Genomic DNA, 24,707 nt, shown 5'->3' with positions numbered 1-24,707 from the left:
GACACTGTTCCAGGGTCTGGGTATACAACAATGAATGAGTGAAACAAACAGAGTCCTTTTCCTGGGACATATATGTCAGGTAATGGTGACAAGTACTGGAAGAGCAATGAAGCGGGATAAGGAGATGAGATTAGGGGAAAGGTGCTCTTTTGGAAACATTGGTCAGGGAAGGCCCTGTGAGTAAAATGAGGGAGAGAGCCATAGTGATCTGAGCGAAGAACTCTCCATGAACAGTATGGGGAATGTACTTAGGCCGGGCCCAGGAATGTCAAGCCAGGCAGTGTGGCTAAAGCCTCGAGTGTAAGAGATGAGGACAGAGAGCAGTAGATCACAAGGAGCCTTGCAGGCCTTGGTCAGGAGTGTGGATTTTATTCTGAATGAAGTGAGAGGTCATTGGGGGAGGGATTAAACAGAGAAGTGACGGGGCTTTGTAAACTGTGAAGTGTAGTACTGTAGGAGAGATCTTACCTTATTTAAAATATTGCTACTATTAGCACCATGGCAACCATCTGATTTACCATCTAGGCTATAAAAAAATGTCAGTCTAACTCCTGCATAGTATCCAGTGTTGCACATCATTGGCCCCTGAAAGTCTGATCAAGATACATTAATTGCAAAGGACACTTTACAGGTCGTCTTGTATGCTCTTGAACACTTAATTTTGGTTTTGACATAGTTGATGATGAGCTTTGTATATGGTAGCTTTGGTAATTAACCAAAGGTCCAGTTGCTTCTTAAAGCTATCCATGGTTTATTTTAATGGAGCTGAGTCATTGCATCTTATTTGCCGCTTAGAAGGGCATGTAGCCTATCCTTCCAAAAACTGAATCAAAACTTTTAGATGCAGGTTTTAAAAGGATAAGATTACTCATCTTATATTGCTATACAGTCTGTGTGGATACCTTTTTTTTTTTTTTTGCGGTACGCAGGCCTCTCACTGTTGTGGCCTCTCGCGTTGCGGAGCATAGACTCCGGAGGCGCAGGCTCAGCAGCCATGGCTCACGGGCTCAGCCACTTCACGGCATGTGGGATCCTCCCAGACCAGGGCACGAACCCGTGTCCCCTGCATCGGCATGCGGACTCTCAACCACTGCACCACCAGGGAAGCCCTGGATACCTTTTTTAAAACCCATTTTGGCCTTGGAAACAGTAGTCATGAATCAGATTTTAGAAGGAAAAAAAAAAACCATGTAATTATGCTTAACTGCTGTTTATTCAAATTTTACCATATGCAGATGCTGTTCTAAACACTTGAAACACATGCAATTCTTATACCAAGTTGTTAGGTTGCTATTGTTTCTCCCATTTTAGAGATGAGGAAAGGGGGCTTGGAAAAGTCTAAGTCAGCTAAGGCATGGTGAAGCCAGGATTTGAACCCGGGTTATCTTTAAAGCCCATGTAATTAACTACTGTGCCTTATATAATTGCCCTACCTTACTATATGGGTAGTCTAGCACCTAACACAAGATCTAGCATGTTGTAGATATTTAATATTTATCTGAATCAAGTAACATTAACCCTAGAAGCAGGGGATTTAGGTCTCAGAGCCAGCTATCTAAAAAATGGATTCAAATGTTTACGACATTTCACACTTTCCATGACTGCTTAATTAAGTACCTTGATAGTCCTCTGCAACAGTCTTATTATTGTATGTGGGGTTTTTTGTTTGCAGTTTTGGCATTTGACCACCAAGTTTATGAGTCAGATCTAACATATATGTTAGCACAGAGTCCTGTGAACTCAACTGTTTAGGAATGTGTTGTCATTCAGGAGCTTTTCTGTATTGTCTTAAAACATATACACCCACATCCATATATGCCAGAATGTTGTCTTCTTGAGAGCAGCCACTCTTGGTGCCTTAAGTTTGTATGGTACATAGTGAGTGCACGGTTGGTACTTGAATGAATGAATGTCCTAATTAGTGACTTATGGACCATTTGACTACTTTTCAATATTTATCAGTACATAGGTGACTAGAGTTAGCTGCATTTAGGGGTATGTTGCATGAGCCCAAAGCAGTCAGATTGCCTAAGAAGGTCAGTGCCTAACAGTCCTAGCTAATGGTGTTACCCTTCTAGTTTCCCAGTGGGTGTTCTGTATGTTCTCCAGCGGTTTCTTGGTATGGAGCTTTGTACTCTGAGGAGTATTAACCTAACAGACCAGTGACTTGAAGTTTTTGTGCTTTGTAAGATGGAGGTGACCATTTCTGCTATCATCTGGTCTCCATCTGTTTTCGAGAAGAGTCGAGTCGCCATGTGAAAGACCACAAATATAGAGCAAGTAACAAAAAGAAAAATATATATCAAACTGTTAATACTAGCTGTCCCTATAGGCTTTGCAGGTGATTTTCACTTTCTACCTTGAGTAGTCCTTTAATGTTTGAATTTTGCATGATGAATAGTATAACCATTTTTTAAAAGCTAGAAGTTTAACACTCAGTGATGGACATAGATGCAGGAGTAGATAGAAAAACTTCATTTATTCTGACTCCCAGCCTAGCCCTCTCCTCCCTACCCCAAGGATATAGAAGCTAGCTAAGGACTGTGCTTATGTGAACAGTGGCACAAAAAGCAACCCCACCCACCTTTTTAAAGTGATTTCAGTGGGTCAGTAAATGTCCCAGTCATCGTGGCGGCCAAATTTTCAAGAACATATCCTAGGGGTGATATTGGCCCCATTGACAACCACTGCCCTTTGTGGAGAATAGCGAGGGTCTACACTTGATGTCTGTAGGGACAGAGAGATTTAGAAAACAGAATTTACTGAAATTGTGAACTGATTATATGGAAGAGTTAATGAGTGGAAAGAGTCTGCTATGGTGACCAGGTTTTGTGATTGGGTGAACAATGGATCCATTCACTGTGAAGGGGAATTTAGAAAAATAAGCAGGACTTGGGGATGAGGTTTGAGTTGCCTTGAGGACATCTTTCGGGAGCAGTAGTTAGAAATGTAGGCTGATTGGTCGGGGCTGGAGGTAGATTTCAGGTTGTTGAAAACGTGGGTAGATGAGATCACTCAGAGAATATAGGGTAAGAAGACAGCCAAGATAGAACCTTAAAGTACATCACCATTGGAAAAAAGATGAGTCATTAAGTTAAAGGCAGAAAGAAAGAGCATTTGGAAAGACAGAAAAACAAATGCGTGAAACCTAAGGGGTGTAACAGTGCTAAATGTTCCTGCAAATCCCTTTCATGCAGATTTAGCATGTTATTTCATAAATATTAATTTTGGTTTAAAAGCATGCTAAATTATTCCCCACCCTGGCCTCCCTCCTCCCAATTTTCAAGTTATATTTCCCCTCTAACTCTTCTTTACCTTTGGGATTCAGGCATACACCACTAATAAACCATCAGGAGCACGCTTACCGCCAGTGTGCAAGATGGTAGGCACGGGTTTCCACAGCCCTCTAAATGCGGACAGTGGCTGGCGTTCTGCCAGTGGCATTGGTAGTTTTGACTCAGCCCAAGGACTCCTACTGAGGTTTATTATGAACCAATTTTTTTTTTGAAGGGATGGGGAAGTGAGTATTTGAAAACTAAATGAATTTTTTCAATTATAGTACGTATTTCTGTCCATTTCCTTCATGAACTCTAGTTATGTCTGAAACATAGTTTAGGCAAAACATAGTTTAAGAAGAAATTTGAATGTACAGAATAGTTGAGTGGCAGTGAAAACCCATATATCCATTTAGATTTAAAAATTAAGATTTTTACCATACTTGCAAGTTTGTGGTACTCTGGCTTAGAGGTAGTTGGCATATTTAGGGAACAGAAAGGACCTCAGCGTGGCTGGACCTCTGTGCGAGCCTCTGTGGGCTGTGCGAGTTGGAGATGGGTAAAGCTATGGTAGGGAATTTGGATTTTACCATAAGGGCAATGAAAAGTTATTGAAGGGCCTTACTCAGTGAACTCTTGCTGTTATTGTTCCCTAGAATTCTCTCAAACACGTATGACAAAGGAAGAAAGTGGGAAATGAGAGTCAGGCAGGTGAAAAGTGTCTTGTAACCATCTTATCTTTTGTTTAACCATTGCTACTTCCAGCTTTGGCATCTTCATACTCTTGGGATTGTCAGTTCCAAAACTCAGACATGTACCTGAGTGTTTCACATCCTTCAAGGAGACAGAACCCTGTGAATAGTTCTGCTTGATGGTGGACCAGGCCCCTTTCAAGGCACCGTCTCCACTCCTGGGAGAAAGCAGTGTGGGCTGGAGAGTTCACTCTCAGTGGTGCCTTTGCTATCATTTGAGCACTGTTGGAAGGTCATGAGTTATTCTGTGAAGGGATTCACTTCTATTACTTGTAAGGACTGAAGTAAGGAGACTGAAGCTTCATGTTCAACCCTTAAACTAAGTTTGTATGTGGTTCCAAATCTTCGTGTGGATTTCAGGTTGTTCTTTATTGTCTCTAAACTTAGTGATTCATGAGATCTAGGTTAGTCATCCATATTTTTTTTTAGCTGTGTGTGTGTGTGTGTGTGCACATGCACGTGTGTGTAACATTAAATAGCTTTCTTACTTACAGATCATGATCAAAGTTTGCTGGTTTTATTGGCTCTGACTTTGGAGATGAGTAAGATTAGTAAATTGGCAGCCTTACTTTTCTGTGTCATTCAGCCTTCCATGGAAATGTTTTATGAATAGTACTTTTTATGTATTAAGGATAGATTGTTTTATATTATTCATTGATTACTTTACACTTAGTTTTTTTTTTTTTTTTTTTTGCGGTACGCAAGCATGTGGGGTCTTCCTGGACCGGGGCACGAACCCGTGTCCCCTGCATCGGCAGGCAGACTCCCAATCACTGTGCCACCAGGGAAGCCCTACACTTAGTTTTATGTTTATCAAATTATACATGTGAAATTGAAGGACGCAAATAGTTACAAAAAGAGCTTGTAAGAAAAAATACCAGTTGCCCACTCTCTTCCTGCTCCCCAGAGGTACTCCCTCTTTTGATCAATTGTTTTGGGATCTTTCTCCCCATCTTTAATGAACATGCTTATATGACACATCCATGATTTCACCATATTATAACATTTGCCTCAATAGCTGCTTTTGTTTTCTTTATTAAAGTCAGGAACACGATAAATACTTAGTAGCTCTGTGCATATTAATCTAACATGTTTATTAAAACTTATTTCTTAACGCATTTCTCAGCCTTTTAGCAATCAGTGTTCTAGGCACATGTATTGGCTACCTACTTGGTCATCACTTAGCAGCCATTCATGAATTTTAAACTTTTCTATGTTTTCAATTAATTATTTAAAAAGTTGGAACGCTGAGTGGCATACATTAGCATAAGCTTAATGCAAAGCAAACTTAGACATAAGAAATTCTAATGCAGAAGTTTTAAGGGGTATTATTTCCTTGTTTTTGACCCCCCAAATCTGTCTTAGTTGTGTTGATCAAGAATTGGTGGATTTGAGGACGTAAATGAAAGAAATAAAAGGATTTGTTTAATTATTGCACTCAGGCTTTAAAGTAAGAACTATATGATATAGTTTTTATTTATACTTTTCTTTTTTTTCGGTACACGGGCCTCTCTCTGTTGTGGCCTCTCCCGTTGCGGAGCACAGGCTCCGGACGCGCAGGCTCAGCGGCCGTGGCTCACGGGCCCAGCGACTCGGCGGCATGTGGGATCCTCCTGGACCGGGGCACGAACCCGTGTCCCCTGCATCGGCAGGCGGACTCTCAACCACTGCGCCACCAGGGAAGCCCAAAGTATAGTTTTATTAGTTTATATGTTCTGTAGAATCTTGACTGCCCAGTGTATTAATTAAGAGGAATGATTGTGTCATGCTTCCCCTTTCCCTCAACAAAAGCATTTTATATATGTATTCTCTTCTGCAGCTGTACTCTTTTTGCTGTGGACCAATATTTGGTGTGTGGTAGGACTTTTTTTTTTTTTGATAGGACTTTTTAAAACCCCCTTTGCCATGGGAAGTCACTTCTTCCGCTGTTGAGTCAGAGCTGAAAATATCTCTGTTGCATGGCACCCTAACATTTCCTGCAAAATTCCATTAAACATTCCCACCTTTTACCCAGCATTGACTTATAGATCACTGCTATTATTTGTGGAGTACAAACAGGGAAGATTATGGTTTCATAGGACTTATCGTGAGTGTGAATCCACTCTGTTTATAGAGAAGCAGGCTGCATTGCCCCCTACCCTTCTTCAAAAAAAATAAAATAATTTTAAATAAATAAATAAATAAAAAGAAAAAAGTAATGGAAAAGAATGATCCAGAATTTGGGTCCCATCTTGCCAGGTAATCAGAGAGAAAAATGTAACAGCCACCTGTAGTTGATCCAAACTTCTTGTCATAGAAAAAATATTTGGAAGTAAATTTAGAACCTGTGTTTGAGGACATTTCCCTTTGGTTAATGAAGATGTGGTTTTAATGTGATCAAAAGAGGATTTATAAGCTGACAGAAGGTGAACTATATAGGTGATATTTGGGTATAGAGATTGGTCAAAACATCATATCAAAGCATGTCAAGAAATAACATACTTGTTCATGATTTAGTTGTAAGCTTCTTGTTAGCATTCATTTGCACGTTCTTTTCCCCTAAATGTTTATTTGTAAACAGATATGCAGTTCACTGTATCTCATACTTTAGAGAAAAAGCATTCCAATACTTTCTTCCAGTGAAGTCTTAGGCATAGGTCAAAGGAAGTGTTATGATGCTGTTCAACAGAGATATTTTATGTTGATGGGGGAAAAAAACCAAAGTAGGGTTGAGGTATCTGAGACCCACCTCTCCCCACTTTGGCAGAGGTGGGCAGTGGGTGCCAGGGATGGTGAAATATAGGAGTTTGGAACTCACAGTTTGAAAATCACTCATCTAAGTGATCTATAAGGTTCTTCGGAAAAGTGTTGTCTTTTGGTATCTTATATGAGATTGTTTAATGCCTGTGAGTGTAAATTATTTTAGTTTATTTAGTGAAAGAAATTGTAACTTCTGACATGTTCCAAAGTTACTTTCGTTGCTTATCTTGTTAACTTTGTTTTTTCATGGTGACCTTTTGGAATAGTTGATGTCCTCCTTTTGCATGATGTAATATTGTGGTTTATGTGGTTGAAATGTTGTTTTCTGCTACCTGCAAAATTTTAAGAACTTCCAGAAGTTCATTGTCCCCAGAATTTGTGCAGTGAGTTCCTTCATGGGATATAGTCATATCCAGGCAGAAAAAGTACACGTTGAAACCGTCACTTAAAGAATTTGAGGATCTGATGGGAGATATGTCCAAGGCTCTGTCCAAGGTTCTCTCCAGCCCTGAGACCATAGGATTGACTGAAGAGGAGGAAGGGTGTACCCACAGGATGCTGAGGAAGCAGCATCAGCATGAACACTGGAAAAGGCGCATCTGGAGAGACCTAGAGAGTGGGTCTGTTGCTAGTGCTTTTTGGCTAAGCTCCTTGCCTAACTTTTTACCTCAGTTTCCTCAACTGTGAAACAGAGATATCTATTAATTGGAGGTATAGTGTGGTGATTAAGGACGCTTTGGATCAAGACAGACCTGAGCTGGTTTTACCCCTTAGTACCTTGAGGCAGTTTCTTAATGTTATTCAACTCATTCAATGTTACCTGTAAATGGGAGTAGAATTAATGTCCTCGGGGAATTGTTTGAAAAGATCCCATAGATGATGGATTCAATTGCTTAATAGGGAGCCTGGCGGTGCTAGTTACCCTCCATCATCAGCACCATCATGTTCCTCCTCAAATGGGTGGTTAGGAGAGCAGGGGATTAAAAAGGTATTTTGAAAAGTACAAAGTGTTCTGTAATTTTATTATCATTTCTTATATATTTGTGGGTTTCCTAGTACTGATTTTGAAAGCGATATAAAGTAACTTTCTCAAACACTGTTTTTCTTCTCAAATTAGGGTTTAGAAAGTATGTCTTCTATCCACCTCACTTTTTCTCACTTGTACCATGTGCTGTGTCCCCAGGTGAAGCAGGCAGAGCGCAGTGAGGCGCCGGTCGCTGCCGCCATGCCGTTCCCATTTGGAAAATCTCACAAATCTCCTGCAGACATCGTGAAGAACCTGAAGGAGAGCATGGCCGTGCTGGAAAAGCAAGACATCTCTGACAAAAAAGCGGAAAAGGTGTGTGTTTGGCTTTATTTTATATTTTTAATCTTTTGATTAGGAGCAAATGTAAGACAAGTTATGAGGTGATTTCTAAAAATCAGTAAATCTCAATTTGGGTTTATTTGGGGTTTTTAAAATTTAGTCCTAAAGTGGCATTTGCTGGTGCTTAAACACCACGTGTTTTCTCCTGTACTGCCATCTAACAAATACATTTTTGACTTTTTTCTCAGTTTTTCATTTGAGGTTTTCAATTCTATTTAAATTTCGGGGTTTTTTTTTCATTGTTGATGTAGTTTATCTCATTTCTGAAATCAGTGTTTCCACGGGTAGTCCTCTTAGGGAGATAACCTCTCCTGATTTTCTTTTTGTGTTCTCTGTATCCATGACAAGTATCTTCTTCTACCCAGTCACCACAGGCCAAAACCTGACTTTCATACCAATCTGTCCCCCCCCCCAAAAATAATCATCTTTCAATAAATAGTATGAACCCCTACTTCCTAAGGGGTTTATGAATTGATCCCAACTTCCATTCCTACTTCACGAAAATCCTCATGACCTTTTTTATGGACCTTAGCAGTAGCCTCTTTAGGGCTCTTTCTGAAATATCTCCCCTGCTTTAAACCTTCAGTTCAGCCTTCTCACATAGTACACGAGACCCTTTGTGACCTGGCCTGTGCTTCTCTAGGTGAATTTCAACCCCTTTCTCCCTTTTTCTGTATGCTCTAACAATCTCAGCTTGTCTCTGTTCATTGAAAGCAATTAATAGCAAACAATTAGCCATACTGTCTTTGTCTTGTTTTCACCCCTGCACCATTTTCCCCTCAGCCCCCATTCATTTTTCAGAACCACCCAATTCATTTCTTTTTCCCGTATGGCTTCCCAGAATATTCCCTCTCCCAACCTTACCCTTACACTCTAAAATTAATCTACCATTTGGCCACCTCCTTTGGAAATGGCAGGAGTGCTGCCATCTTCAACATGAATTTATTTGTGTCATATTTTTTCTTCCTTACTAGACCTTGAGCTCTTTGACCCATGTGTCATTTCTGGCCCACCTGTGCCCTCCACAGTACCTGTCTCCCATGGGCTGGATGCCTGATGATTCACTGGATGAGTGTTTTGATTGGAACAGGATTTTCCATCCTATCTTTTATTTTAGCAGGTTGTTTTTTGTTTTGAGTTGACACTTAAACTGCTTAATTTCTACCATCTTTTTAAGTCTAAGACTGTGGTTTACCTGTATTCTTATAAAGAAAGGAATTTCGCGCTCGTGGGATTAAGATTTGTAATTATAGGCTATTTAGTTGTATCTTTCTGTCACTGGAAGCAATCTACAATTAGTGAAATTTTCTATAATTCAATTTTACTTTAGATCTTCCATGGAAATTCTAGACAGTTTCTTGTGTACCTTAGTAAGAGATGTAGATAAATGTTAATAATATGAAACTAACTTCTTTTAAAGATGGCTGTTATGTTATTTTGGTTGAAGTATATGAAGAAAATCTGGCCTCACACAGATGCATAATTGGAAAAGAGAGGAGTATTTTAATAGCCTTTCAGATAATTTTGAATATTTTTTGATACCACAGCAAAATTCAACAGTTGATAGTTTCTTGGTTGTAATAGACTCAAACTGTATAAATGAACTTTTCGTACTCAGTACTTTGAAAAGGTCCTTTATCCATGCATGACTTTGGAACATGCACTGGTCATTTAGAAAATATTGGATCACTGAGTTACATACATCTTCCAAACGTTGACACATTATTCAGTATCAAAAATTCACATTTTAAAATATCACCACTGTGATCTCATCAGAAAAGTATAAGTTTTGGAAAGTGGTCAAACTTACTTATGTTGTATTCAAATTTCAAAATTCAAATCTGGCAACAAATACTGTTCGTTGGTTGTTTTCCTTAAGGATACAGGTTCACTTTGTTTATTTTTGAGAAAATGTCTGCCAAATATACAAGCCGGAATAATTTGTCAGTTTTTCTTTCAAGGAAAAGTGATGTTCCATAAAGAAAATAGTTTGTTCAGCTCATAGCTCAAACATTATCATACAAGTACTTTTCTTCAAGACAAGCAGTCTTCAGTAAGGGGCAGAAGGTGCTTTATGTGTACTTCCTATTTATCACACCAAGTGTTAAAAAGTTGTATGTATACTCAGGTCAAAATTTAATAAAATGAATTTTTTTCCTGCTTTCTCATGACACTCTTAAGTGAAACAGTTTTTTGAAGCTGAGTGCGTGATGATGAAAACTACAACGATAACTACTACAGTTTGTTGTCACTGCCTTGACTTAGGCTAGAGGTCAACACCATCAGTGCAAATGGCAACGGTGGAAAAAGGCAAATTATGTGTTTACATTGATATGAAAGCAGTTTTGACCTCATGGACCCCTTGAAAGGGTCTCAGGGAACCTTTTTTGGTAACACAGAGGTTGAGAATTCTTGCTCTAAACATAAGCAAGAATAGACCTCCTGCTAAATAAAGCAAAGAAAATTAGTTAAATTTATGAAAAATAAATTTTATTTCAAAGGAAGGGGACAACTCTGAAGATTGAGGAGCAATCAATGCAAATTACTTTCCTGAAATAGATTAGAAATAGGGAGGAAAACCCTGAACTTTCTGATTTCACTGTCTTATCAAGATTCAGAAGGAAATAGCACTAATGCAAATGGTGAAGAGGGAATGAGACCTGAAAACAATGGAGAGATGAAAATACAACCTCTAAATTAAAAACCACGAAAAGCAACTTCGACATCATACTTAAGACTGAAAACTTGAATGTAGTCCCATTAAAACCAGGGTGCTTGCTATGACTTTTTATCTAGAGTTGTTCTGGAAATTCTAGGCAACGCATAAAGAAACAGTTTAGAAATAAAAAACACAGCTATTTAAAATAAAGAGGGGAAATTACAATGTTGAGATATTCATATATCTTTACAAAACACAAGAGAATCAGTGTGAAAATGAGAGTTCACTAGGGCAGCTAAATACAAAATGCATAGCTTCCCTAAATACCATCAAAACGATCTAGAAATTGTAATTTTTTTTAAAAAAGTATTTTATTTACAGTAGCAACAACAAAAAAATAAGGTGTCTGGGAATACTTTCATCAGGAAGTATGCAGAACCTATATGAAGAGAACTATAAAACCTTATTCAGAGGTACAAAAGAATACTTGGTCCATGTTATTGGATGGAATATAGTTAAGATGCCATTTCTTATCAAATTAATTTTTAAGCTTAAAGCAGTTCCATTCACATCACAGCAGGATCTTTTTGTACCCTGACAAAAAATGATTCTGAAGTTGTGGAAGAGTTAATACAGTAGCTACAGAGTTGTGCTGGAATTTAAGGAATATGAATTCTACTTTGTTTTGAAGCAAAACACACATTTCACACATCCACTCACAGTCTTTCCAATCATGGTTGATGATACGCCATCCTTCTAGTTGTTCAGGCCAAAAGTCTTGAGTCATCCATGACTCCTTTCACACTTCCCAGATCCAATTCATGAGCAAATACATCCACTTTATTGCGGGGGGGAAGGAGGGTGTTAAAAAGCCAGACTCTAATGACCACTTCACCCCGTTTTCTTAGTCACTACCTGGGTCTGAGCTACCATTATCTTTGCTCCGGATTACTGTAGTATTCTTCTAACTGGTCTCCCTTGCCTTTCCACAACCATAGTGATTCTTTCAAAACATGAGTCAAATAATATTTCCCTTAGAGTAAAAGTCAGAATCCTTACAAGGGCTGAACTAAGTTCTACAGGTCAAATCCTGCCTAGGCCTGTTTTTGTAAGGCTCATGAGCTAAGAATGGTTTTTACATTTCTAAAGGGTTGGTTTAAAAAGCAAAGAAGATTACGCAACAGAGACTTTATGTGGCCTATAAAGCTTAAAATATTTCCTGTCTGGTGCTTTTACCAAAAAATAAATGCCCACCCTTGCCCTGGTCAGTCAGGCCTGTGACCTCAATGGTCCCTTCTCCTAGTATTCCCCCCACATTGGCTTGCTTTTCCTTGTGTACTTCAGTCACACTCCTGCCTTATGGCTTTTGCATTGGGCTGTCCCCTTTACCTAGAATGTTCTTTCTCCAACTCTCTGCTTGGCTAACTCCCTTATTGCCTTCAAGTCTTTGCTTAAATGTCACTTTTCACCCAACCCCCTATTTAAAATGCAGCCTAGTCCCCAGCATTCCTGTTCCCCCGGTCTTGCTCTGGTTTTCTGTGTATCACTTAACACCTTTAATATACTTAATGATTTTTTTTTGTTGTTTTTACTAGTTCTTCCCTCTGTTAGAACATAAGCCTTCCAAAGACAGCTCAATAATTATTTTTTATTTATTGAAAATGGAATACAGAGTTAACATAGTTCTGTCAAGGTAACTCTTCTAAACTCTTAATTCTACTGAATAGGATAAAACATGTATTACTGAGAATGTTGTAATAATTTGTATGTTGAGTTTATGACCAATAAGAGGGTATCCCAGCCAGATATCTTCTGAACTTTATGATGGTGACCAAGTATCACATTCCCTTGTAGTGCTACCACCCACAGAAATAGTGAGATAAATGACCCTTCTCAAGAGATCTACCCTGTTGGTCCTAGTATCTTCCATATAGTTTTCTGTTTATTAATTATCTTCCCCTGTAATTCAGGATGCTTAGTGGACACTTTTCCTGATTGGATGAATAATTATACCCAGTGGATCTGATTAGTGGATAACTCTGAGCACCTAGGCAGGGTTTTGGTGATCTGTTGCAGGATACTGTCCCCAACTTTAAACTTTTAATAACATTTATTGTCACTGATTTATCTGAGGAGAATTAAAAGGTTTAATTAGCGGAGCTTGTGAATGATAAAAATTGGAGAAGGATAGGAAACTCTATAGGTGACTAAATCAGGCACCAAAGAAGGGTCAATGAGCTGGGGGTAGTGGGGCAGGAGTTGGAGGAAGGACATGATTGTAACTGATAAAATGCGGTACAGATGAAAGCATAGCTCTGTACTAGGGTCTAAACAGATGAGATACCAAAGGAGAAAATACAACATAATTACTAAAAATATTTGATTAAACCAAAAGAAGGCAGAAAAAGAGGGAAAAATGGCTTTAAGGAACAGATGGAACAAATGGAAAACAAATAGCAAGATGATAAACTCAAATGTACCATATCAATAATCACATTAAGTATAGATGGTCTGAACACCCCAATTAAAAGGCAGAGATTGTCAGGTTGGACAAAAAAGTCCTATCTGGATGGACCTAGAGATTATCATATTAAGTGAAGTAAGTCAGACAGAGAAAGACAAATATCATATGATATCACTTACGTGAAATCTAAAAAAAAAAATGATATAAATGAATTTATTTACAAACCAGAAATAGACTCACAAACATAGAAAATAAATTTATGGTTACCAAAGGGGGGGTATAGCAGGGATAAATTAGGAGTTTGGGATTAACATACACACATCACTATATATAAAACAGATAAACAACAGGAACCTACTGTATAGCACAGGGAACTGTATTCAATATCTTATAATAACCTATAATGGAAAAGAATCTGAAAAAGAATATTATATATATGTATAACTGAATCACTTTGCTGTACACCTGAAACTAACACAGCTTTGTAAATGAACTATATTTTGATTTTAAAAAAATGGTTAAAAAAAAGAGAAAAAATCCTAACTATATGTGCCTACAAGAAATGTACTTAAAGTGACAATGACACAATTAGGTTACAAGTAAAAGGATGGAGAAAGATATACCATGTTAACACTTGTCAAAAGAAAACTGGAGGGGCTCTATTAATATCAGACAAAAATAGATTTCAGAGCAAAGAATATTATCCAGGATAGTTATTTCATGATAAAATAGGGGTCAGTTAATCCAAGGGACATAACAATCTTAAATGTTTATGCACCTAATAACAGCTTTAAAATAAAGCAAAATAAAGCAAAAACTGATAAAACAAGAAGATGAAACCATCAAATCCACAATTATAATTGGAGATTTCAGTACCCCAATCTCAATGACTGATAGAAGTAGGCAGAAAATCAGCTAGTAAAAGGCTAAATGTATGTGACATGTACCTGTGATCACAGTGGAATTAAATTAGACATCAATAACAGAAAGAGCCTTGGAAATATTCCAAAATATTTGGAAACTAAATATCATACTTACAAATAATTCATGGATCAAAGTTATTTGAGTGGAATAAAAACATAGCAGAGCTAGTGAGATGTTGCTAAAGCATTACTCAGAAATTTTATAGCACTAAATGCATATGATAGAAAAGAAGAAAGGTCTCAGCTTCTACCTTAAGAAAGTAGAAAAAGGAGAGCAAATTATAAAGTAAGGAGAAAAGATATAAATAAAGATCAAAGCAGAAATTAGTTAAATAAAAGCCAGAGCAAAAAATAAAACCAAAACTGGTTCTATCAGAAGTTGAATAAAATTGATAAAATCTAGCTAAGACTCATCAGGAGATAAAAACAATTACCAATATCTGGAATAAGAGAGCTGACATCACTACAGATTCTACAGGTATTAAAAGGGTAATAAGGAAATATTATGAACAACTGCTTGCCAATAAATTTAACAACTTAGATGAAATAGGCAAATTCCTTGAAAGACACAAATGGCTCAAACTCACTCAAGAAAAAAATAGATAACCTTAATAGCCCTGTATCTATTAAAGTAATTCAAAATTTAGTTAATCTTCCCACAAAGAAAAATCTAGGCACAGATAGCTTCACTAGAGATTTCTACCAAACATTTAAGGGAAATATAACACAATTTCTACACAAACTTTTCCAGAAAATTTATGAGGAATAGTTCTTAACTCATTCTATGAGTCCACGATTATCCTGATACCCAAATCAAAGACATTACAAGAAAACGACAGACTAATATCCCTCATGAACATAGACGCAAAAATTCTAAACCAAATTTTAGCATTCCTGATAAAAACTCTGCAAACTAGGATAGAAGAGAACTTCCTTGACCTAGTAAAGGGCATCTATAAAAACCCTATGGGTAGAGAATGGACTTGAGGACAGCGGGAGTGGGAAGGGTAAGCTGGGATGAAGTGAGAGAGTGGCATGGACATACATACACTACCAAATGTAAAATAGCTAGTGGGAAGTAGGTGCATAGCACAGGGAGTTCAGCTGTGGGCTTTGTGACCACCTAGAGGGATGGGATAGGGAGGGTGGGAGGGAGGCGCAAGATGGAGGTGATATGGGGATATATGTATATGTATAGCTAATTCACTTGTTATAAAGCAGAAACTAACACACCATTGTAAAGCAATTATACTCCAATAAAGATGTTAAAAAAAAATCCTACAGGTAGCATTATACGTAATGGTAAAAGGCTCATTTATCTCTAAGATCACTAATAAGACAGGGATGTCCACTTTCACCTCTTCTATTCAACTTTGTACTTGTAGATTGCAGACTATGCAGTCAGGCAAGAAAAAGAAATAAAAGGCATGGAAAGAAAGAAGTAAAAACCTGTATTGATGACATGATCACCTACTCAGAAATGAAGGAATCTACAAAAACCGTGGTTGAGTTACTGTATGAGTTTAGCAAGGTTACAGGTTATAATATTGATATACAAAGAGCAATTGTATTTCTCTGTAGTAGAAATGACAGAACCAAAGTTGAAATTTAAGAGTATCATTTGGAATAGCATCAAAAAATATGAAACAGAGATACTCTGACAAAAGAAATGAAAGACCTGCACACTAAAAACTACAAAATATTGCTAAGAGAATGAAAGACCTTAGTAAGCGAGAGATACACGTTATTCATGGGTTGGAAGACTCAATATTGTTAAAATGTCAGTTCCCTCCCAAATGATTTATAACTTCATTGTAATCCCATTGGACTTTTTAATAGAAATTGACAAGTTGGTTCTAAAATATATATGCAAATGCAAAAGACCTAGAATAAAACAGCTTGGAACAAAAAGTTGGAGGGTTCACACCATCTGATTTCAAGAATTATAAAGCTGGAGTAATCAAAGCAGTGTGATATCAACATAAAGACATATTAGATAGACAAATAGATCAGTAGAACAGAATAGAGAATCCAGAAAGAAACCTACACATGTATGGACAATTTTTGACAAAGGTGAGAATGCAATTCAGTGGAGAAAGGACAGTAGTTTCAACAATTGGTGCTGAAACAATTTGATAGCCACGTGCAAAAAATATGTTGGACCCATGCCTCATACCATATACACAAATTGATTCAAAATGGATCACACAACTAAATGTAAAACCTAAAATTATAAAGCTTATAGAGAACAGGAGAAAAATCTTCATGACCTTGGGATAGGCAAAGAATTCTTAGATATGACACCAAAAGCATACTCAATAAAAGAAAAAAATAATAAGTTGGAATTCACCAACACTAAAACCTTCAACTCTTCAGAAGACACTGTTGAAAGCATGAAAAGACAAGTCACAGACTGAGGAAAATTTTTGCAAAGCATATATTTGATAAAAGGTTACATTGAGAATATGTGAAAAAAGAAAACAAACAATCCAGTAAAAAAAAAAAAAGATTAAGTATACAGTTCACCAAAGCTGATACACAGATTTCAGATAAGCACTTGAAAAGATATTAATCTTAGGAAATTGCAAAGTAAAGCTATGATGAGATACCACTTCACACCTATCAGAATGGCTAAAATTGAAAATACTGGCTATATCAAATGCTGGTGGTTATGCAGAGCAACTGGAACTGCTGGTGGGAAAGTAAGATAATACAACCACTTTGGAGCAAAGTTTGGCCGTTTCTTGAAAAGCTAAACTTACATCTAGCCATTTCACTCCTAGGTATTTACCCAAGAGAACAAGAAATATATGTCCATACAAAGACTTCTACATAAATGTTCATAGCAACTTTATTTGGAATATCCAAAACAGGAAATTGCCCAGGTCTGTGAATAAACCTGTTGTGACACATCCATAGAATAGAATACTACTCAGCAATAAAAAGGAATGAACTATTGCTGTACACAACAATATGAATGAATCTCAAAATAATTGTGTTGAGTGAAAGAAGCCAGACTATAAATAGTACATAATGTATGATTCTGTTTATACAAAACTCTGTGAATAGCCGTAATGACAGAAAACAGATCAGCGATTGCTTTGGGGTTGGCAGGGATGTATGTGGAGGGTTAGAGTGGGGTTGGTGGTATGAGGGGATTACAGTGGAATCATGGTGGTGATGGGCATGTTCACTGTCTCGAGGGCTTCAGAGGTGTGTACAAAAGACCAAAGTTATCAAATTGTACTCTTTTAAATATGTGTGCTTTGTTGTATGTTAATTATAACTCAATGAAGAGAGTAAAAGACTATCCGTGTACCAACTGAGATATAGGTGGCTTAGAAACCACAGATGTTTGCCCTGAGAATAAATAGATCATGTAATAAAGCACCTAAAAAAGACTATTGAAAACCTAGGTTGCAATAATAGAAAAACACTAAATTCAAAATGATCATCTTCTGCTCTGTGTAGATAATAAGTCCATATTTGAGGATGTAGAGAAACCAGAGTGTATTGAGAGGGGAGTGACCAGGTTAGTACAGAAATTCAAAGTTCTGCCATGAGAAACAGTTGAATGAACTGGAGGTGTGATGTAGAGAAAGAATAAAATTTGAGCCCTAGAGCTCTTAGTAAAATGTTTTTAGGGGATCATCTAGTATCAGATAAGGGAAGCTTCCAGACAGTGACAGGAGATAGAATTAAGGCCCCGTGAGTGGAGGAAAAACAGGGAGTCCAATTTCATCCTGATATTAGGGAAAATAATAAGTAGAAGTTGGCTTCCATGGGAGATCGCAAGGTTCCTGTTTCTGGATGTGTATTGGTGTGGGCTAGGTGGTCACTTAGGTCTTTTAGAAGGAATTCAAGCTTTGTACGATTGACACATTGTTATATCCAACGCCATATTTTGCAAGGTGCCTTTGTAGAGAATAGGCCTCCGTCTTATTTTGAGGTAGAATTATTTGTTGTTATTATTCTCACGATCCACATGAAGAAAGCTCTTGTTTCCTAGAACACCTGTTATATTAGAATCAGAGGTGGTATTCACTCCTAGCTCTGCCAAACCCATGGTAAAATTTTGTCTGTTTTTGCTTTATTCATTATATCCATGGGCATTTTCTCACTCATTTCTTGTGATCTTGTAGACAAAATGATAAATATAACGTTTGAGTGTTTCTTTCTTTGTAGTGTGTTGATGTTTTTACTTGTTCTGTATGGTACACAGTTGCCATATTAAGACTTGTCTATAATACAAATAGATTACTCCCTTAGGAACTGTGCCATACCTTTTAAAGAGAATTTGAAAACTACTTTCCTTATACTTTTAGAAAACACGGTTTATCTTACCATCCCTATTTTTAGGTAATTGGGGCATGGGCGTGGGGTGGAGTGGAATTTGTTCTTTCATTGCTGACAGCCCCATAGATCTGCATACATAATGACTGGTTACACACTCTGCCCACTGCATGCTATGTAAAGGAGGTATAGCTGCCTTGCTCAGCTTATCCTTGGTTCCCTTCATCACTGTGAATGCATGTGTTCACAGTGTTGAATAGCTATATTCACTCATTTCATGAGAGGAGTAAGTTTGCTGGCATATTTAAGAGGGGGGAAGGGAATAGCCTTTTCATAGCATAGCCATCTAACAGTGACTCATGGTTACTAAACTTGTTTAGAGTAATCTTTGACACCAGAAGGTTATTAATAGGTTTTTTTTTAAGTCCATGATCTTTCAGCTTAGTATACTCAGACATTTTCTTTAGTGGAGAGACACATATGTGTGTAGGATTTTTTTTTAATTTAGAAATTAATATGATAATAGAATTGGTCTCATTATTAAGTATTTGGCACCAGCAATATTTCTCAGTTTACTTTTAGATTCCATCTCACATCCTTTATCTTAATTTACTTTAAGAACTTCCTTTTTTTAATGAGATCATCTAATCCCTTTTTGAGAATGAATTAATATTTAAGGCAGTAAAATAGATTGATATATATTTAGAGGACTTTGTTTAAAATGATTCTTTTGCTAAAGAGTGGGTATAGTGGGATAGGGAGGGTGGGAGGAGGGAGATGAAAGAGGAGAGAGATATGGGAACATATGTATATGTATAACTGATTCACTTTGTTATAAAGCAGAAATTAACACACCATTGTAAAGCAATTATACTCCAATAAAGATGTAAAAAAAAAGTGGGTATAAAGAAACTCAAAAAAAGAGAAGAATATAAGACAAAATAATAAATGATTTAAGCCTCCTCCTCCTCAAAAAATCTGGGTTCTTTGAGGCATTTCTCAATAATAATAACTAGTTACGTGTAAATTATACATGTAAATTATAAGTTACGTGTAAATTATACACTTGATTGTGTAAACTAATAGGGAACAGAAGCAAGGAAAATTCTGCTTAATCATTTCAAAATTGCTTCTAAAAAAGATGACTATAAAGAATGATTTGCATTTGAATTATGTTTCCTTATGCTGAGCTCCATCCTTACAGTAGTTAGCAGGACAGTTTTTTTTGCAAAAGATAACAATAAGAGTAATTACTGTCATCACTTCCATTGTCATCTTTTGCAGAAGATTCCCAACTTGATTGAATTCATAGACATTTTAGTGCCCTTATATATATATATGGGCAGATAGATGGACACGTGGATCAAGTTTTGTCCCTGTTCTTAAGGAGTTTATAAGCTAGTAGAGGAAATAGGTATGTAAAACAATATAGTGTAGAGATACTTGGAGGTATGAGTGAAATTCTATGGGAACCAAGAGGATAAAGCAGTTACTACCTCTGTCAGAGACGGGTACATTAGATAGCATTAGGTGACATTTGAAGTGGTTTAAAGGTGTTTGGCAGGCAGAGAGTGAGAGGGAACAGAATGTGAAACAGACTAAAGCATGGCATATCCAGAAAACAGTGACAAGTTTAGGGTGACTATAGGAGTTACTAGAGGAGAATGGTAGGAAGTGAAGCTAGAGATGTAGATTGTGGTAGATTGAAAAGCGCCTTATTTACAACCTAAAGATAGACTGAGGGAGCTGAAGAAATCTGCAGTTGTTGTTGTCCTGCTTTGTTTTAAATCTTTATCGTTAGATAATTTTTAATTCACAGGAAGGTGCAAAAAAGTATACAGGGTGATCCCATGTACCTTATACCCAGTTTCCCGCAATGTTAACATCTTACATAACTATATACAATATCAAGACCAGGAAGTTGACGTTGGTGTAGTCCACAGGCCTTATTCACATTTCACCAGCTTTACAGTTTTGTGAGTGTATGTGTGTAGCTCTGTGCAGTTTTATCACACGTGTAACCACTACCACAATCAAGATGCAGAGCTCTTCCATAACCGCAAGGCCCCCTCCTGCTATCCCATTACAGCCACACCCATCTCCTCTCCCCCATCTCTAACCCTTGCTGGCAACCACTAATCTGTTCTCCCAACCTATAATTTTGTTATTTCAAGAATGTTTTGTAAATAGAATCCTATAGTATGTAACATTTTGAGATTGGCTTTTTTGCCCATTCACCTTAATTCCCCATATATCTGTGCAAGTAGTTGTGAATATCAATAATTACTTTTGATTGCTGAGTAGTATTCCATTCCATGAATGTACCATAGTGTGTACATAGGGTAAATGTTTAACCATTCACCCTTTGAAGGACATCTAGAGTGTTTCCAGTTTGGGCTATTACAAATAAAGCTACTATGAACATTTTCATACAGGTTTTGTGTGAGCATAAGTTTTGCTTTCTGTAGGATAAATGCCCAAGAGTACAATTCTTGGGTAAGATCATGTTTAGTTTTTTTTTTTTTTGCGGTACGCGGGCCTCTCACTGCTGTGTCCTCTCCCGCTGCAGAGCACAGGTTCTGGACGCACAGGCTCAGCGGCCATGGCTCACGGGCCCATCCTCCCGGACCGGGGCGTGAACCCGTGTCCCCTGCTTCGGCAGGCGGACTCTCAACCACTGCACCACCAGGGAAACCCCATGTTTAGTTTTATAAGAAACCCACCAACCTCTTTCCCATTACATTCCTACTAGTAATGTTTCAAAGTCAGAGATGGGGTGAGATTGGAAGTGTTGTAAAGATAGACATAATGGCAAAAGATTAACTTGATAAGAGGACTCTGATGACAAGGAAAGCTTAAGGGTAAGGAGGAGAAGCAAGATGTGAGACTAGATTTCTGAGGGAGAATTGAAAGGATTTGATGGGTGTCCACATTTAACTTCAGGTTCACATATCCTTTGGCCTTTACTTCTACCCACCAGATATTTTTCAGAGCATGAGTGAATAAACTGTGGCCCAGGTCAGCCCATTACTTGGTTTTGTAAATAAAGTTCTGTTGGAACACAGCCATACCCATTCATTGACACATGGTCTGTGGCTGTTTTCCTGCTGCAGTGGCAGAGTTGAGTAGTTGTGACAAAAACCATATGACCCACGAAAAGAGAGCTACGTACATATCTAAAGAAACTTGATAAGATACTTCTTTTAAAATTTTATTTATTTATTTTTGACTGCGTTGCGTCTTGGTTGCAGCGTGCGGGCTTCTCATTGCAGTGGCTTCTCTTGTTGGGGAGCACAGGCTCTAGGCTCACGGGCTTCAGTAGTTGTGGCATGTGGGCTCTAGAGCGCAGGCTCAGTAGTTGTGGTGCACGGGCTTAGTTGCTCTGCGGCATGTGGGATCTTCCCGGACCAGGGCTCGAACCCATATCCCCTGCACTGGCAAGTGGATTCTTAACCACTGCACCACCAGAGAAGTCCTGATAAGATACTCTTGATGAGATAGATTATAACAGGATTCTTATTGCATGAGAAATCGGGGGTGTGGTGTGCAAGGCAAGTGTTGTTCTGTGTTTGTTTTGCCTTGTTTTTTAAGGGTGTTTTTTTTTACCCATTTTTAAAAATTGAAGTATAGTTAATTTACAATGTTGTGTTAGTTTCAGGTGTACAACAAAGTGATTCAGAAATATATATGTGTGTGTATATTCTTTTTCAGATTCTTTTCCATTATAGGTTATTACAAGGTATCGAACATAGTTCCCTGTAGTGTACAGTAGATCCTTGTTGTTTATCTGTTTTATATATAGTAGTGTGTACGTGTTAATCCCAAACTCCCAATTTATTGCTCTTCCCTTCCCCACACTGTCCCCTTTGGTGACCATTAAATTTGTTTTCTGTGTCCGTGAGTCTGTTTCTGTTTTGTAAATAAGTTCATTTATATCATTTTTTTTAGATTCCACATAGAAGTGACATCATATGATACTTGTCTTTCTCTGTCTTACTTCACTTAGTATGATAATCTCTAGGTCCATCCATGTTGCTGCAAATGGCATTATTTCATTCTTTTTTATGGCTGAGTAATATTCTTGTTTTGCTTTTAAACTTAATGTTCCACAGACGTGCAAAGGGTGCTCTGGAGAAGCAGGCAGGCCATGGTTTCAGGTGTTCTTTCTCCCTTCATCCACTTTTTCAATTTTACCTTATCCTTATTGGTATGTTAGGGTTCTACACAAGATCTTTACTTTGAAAAATGATGGCAGCAGGATTAGGAAGTGTGATTATCAGTGGCCCCCAAAAGCACTTAAAAACCACTGATTTCGATGACTTCTGACATCTCTTCAACACTTAAGATACTGTGATTCCATACTGAGGCATCCCTTCAGACTTAACATATTCAACTCAAAAATTCATTTTCTCTGCCCCAGAATTGGTCTCTCTCTTCCTGAGTGACTGGTTTAAGAAATATTGCCTTTCTGGCTCAAAACCTTAGAGTCATCAGATTCTTTCTCTTTACTTAAGTATCTTTTTGACAAAGTCCTGTTCGTTTGAAACCATTACGTGAGGGGAGAGGAGGCCGAAATTTGCAGCTTCTCCCTCTTTCCCTTCTTGTAAGCACTCTGTAGGTAATGTGGGAGCGTGGGTGTGTGGGTACATATGTGTGTGCAAGAGATCTATGCTTCCTTCATTAAGCCTGATAGTTTTAATTGATTTCTATATTTCTGTCTATATGAAGTGTTATGTTTTAGTAATATGTTCATTCCAAAAATTCAGAAAATTCAACAGAGTATAAAAGGCAAAATAAAGCTCATCCTAATTCCACTCCCACATGAAATGACTACTGTTAAGATAGTGGGATATCCTCGCAGATTCTCATGCATATTCTAGCTCTCTCCCTCTCTTTCTGGGGCCGGTAAGTTACTAAACACGAGGTCATGCAATTCTAGGTCCTTGTTTGTTTTTTAATTTTTTAAAAAATATTTATTTATTTATTTTTGGCTGCGTTGTGTCTTCGTTGCTGCGTGTGGCTTTCTCTAGTTGTGGCGAGCGGGGGCTACTCTGCGTTGCGGTGTGCGGGCTTCTCATTGTGGTGGCTTCTCTTATTGCAGAGCACTGGCTCTAGGCATGCGGGCTCAGTAGTTGTGGTGCACAGGCTTAGTTGCTGTGCAGCATGTGGGACCTTCCTGGACCAGGGATCGCACCCGTGTCCCCTACATTGGCAGGTGGATTCTTAACCACTGCGCCACCAGCGAAGTCCCTGTTTTTTAATTTTAGTGTTAACATCTTTGCATGTCAGTATAGATCTACTTAATTGTTTTTAAAGCTTGCCATAATCTTCCATTTTATGGGTACACCATGATTTAACCAGTTCAGTGGGATAACTTGTAGTTCTGATCCTTTGCTATTGTAAATGAAACTGCTTGTACGTAACATCTTTGTGTAATTATGTTTCCCCAGGGTGAATTCCCTAGAAGTATAATGGGTGATTCAGAGGGATTGCACCTTTTAAGGCTTTTTGATACATTTTGCTAAATTGCCCTCCAATAAAGTTGTACCAATATATTTTTCCACTACCAGTATATCTTCTAGAAGTCTTTGCCTCTAATAGGAGGGGGAAAATGTTTCATCATTTTAAGTTAATGTCACGATAAAGTAGAATATTTTCTTTTAAGGTTATTAGCCTTTTAATTTCTCAATTAGCCATATCTGTACTTTAAGCGTTTTACTCTTGCTGTGTTTAAGTGTGCTTTATATATTGGTAAGTTGGGCTTAACAAGTAACTTTATCTATTAAAAATTGGGAGCCAAGGGGAGGGCAGACCCAGTGTTGTACTCCAGCAGATAAACCCTGTACCTCCATCTGTGATGAGACACCTCCCACCGTAAGGCCAGTTTGGGATCTACTGAGTAGTTGGGCCTTGTTGAGTCCAGAAGAGGTGTGGGTGATAAGGGCTACGAGCACTTCAGTGATGTGGTCTGGAAGCATTTGCGGGTGAGTGAGTAGCTCCTCTGGTCTTCTAAAAATGTGTTTTTGTATCACTACTTGGTATCTGAGTGGTTGCCACTGATGACGGTAAAATGGTACAGGGATGGGTACTGTGGAAACATTGGGTTTAAGGCAAGAGATTTAGTATGAAATCTGAATTCTTGGAAGTCTTGAAATAGGCCACTTGTACAAATGTTTGGCTTGCTAGTTGCTTTTTTTCCACCTCGCTGTATTTTTTTAAAGAGAAAACAGGCAGTG

At 37.9% G+C, this 24,707-nt stretch overlaps 1 protein-coding gene across 1 annotated transcript in view; it reads left to right on the top strand.

Annotated features, from left to right (window-relative positions):
* CAB39 (calcium binding protein 39) overlaps window positions 1-24,707 on the top strand; it is an 86,802-nt gene that overhangs the window by 27,858 nt on the left and 34,237 nt on the right. Inside the window, exon 2 of the mRNA XM_030877037.2 lies at window positions 7,950-8,105. Coding sequence (XP_030732897.1) covers window positions 7,992-8,105 — 114 coding nt within the window. The 5' untranslated portion in view covers window positions 7,950-7,991. The remainder of the gene's footprint in view (window positions 1-7,949; window positions 8,106-24,707) is intronic.

The sequence above is a fragment of the Globicephala melas genome, chromosome 7 (assembly GCF_963455315.2).
Source record: "Globicephala melas chromosome 7, mGloMel1.2, whole genome shotgun sequence".
NCBI lineage: Eukaryota > Metazoa > Chordata > Mammalia > Artiodactyla > Delphinidae > Globicephala > Globicephala melas.
This window is presented reverse-complemented; position numbering and strand designations above follow the sequence as displayed.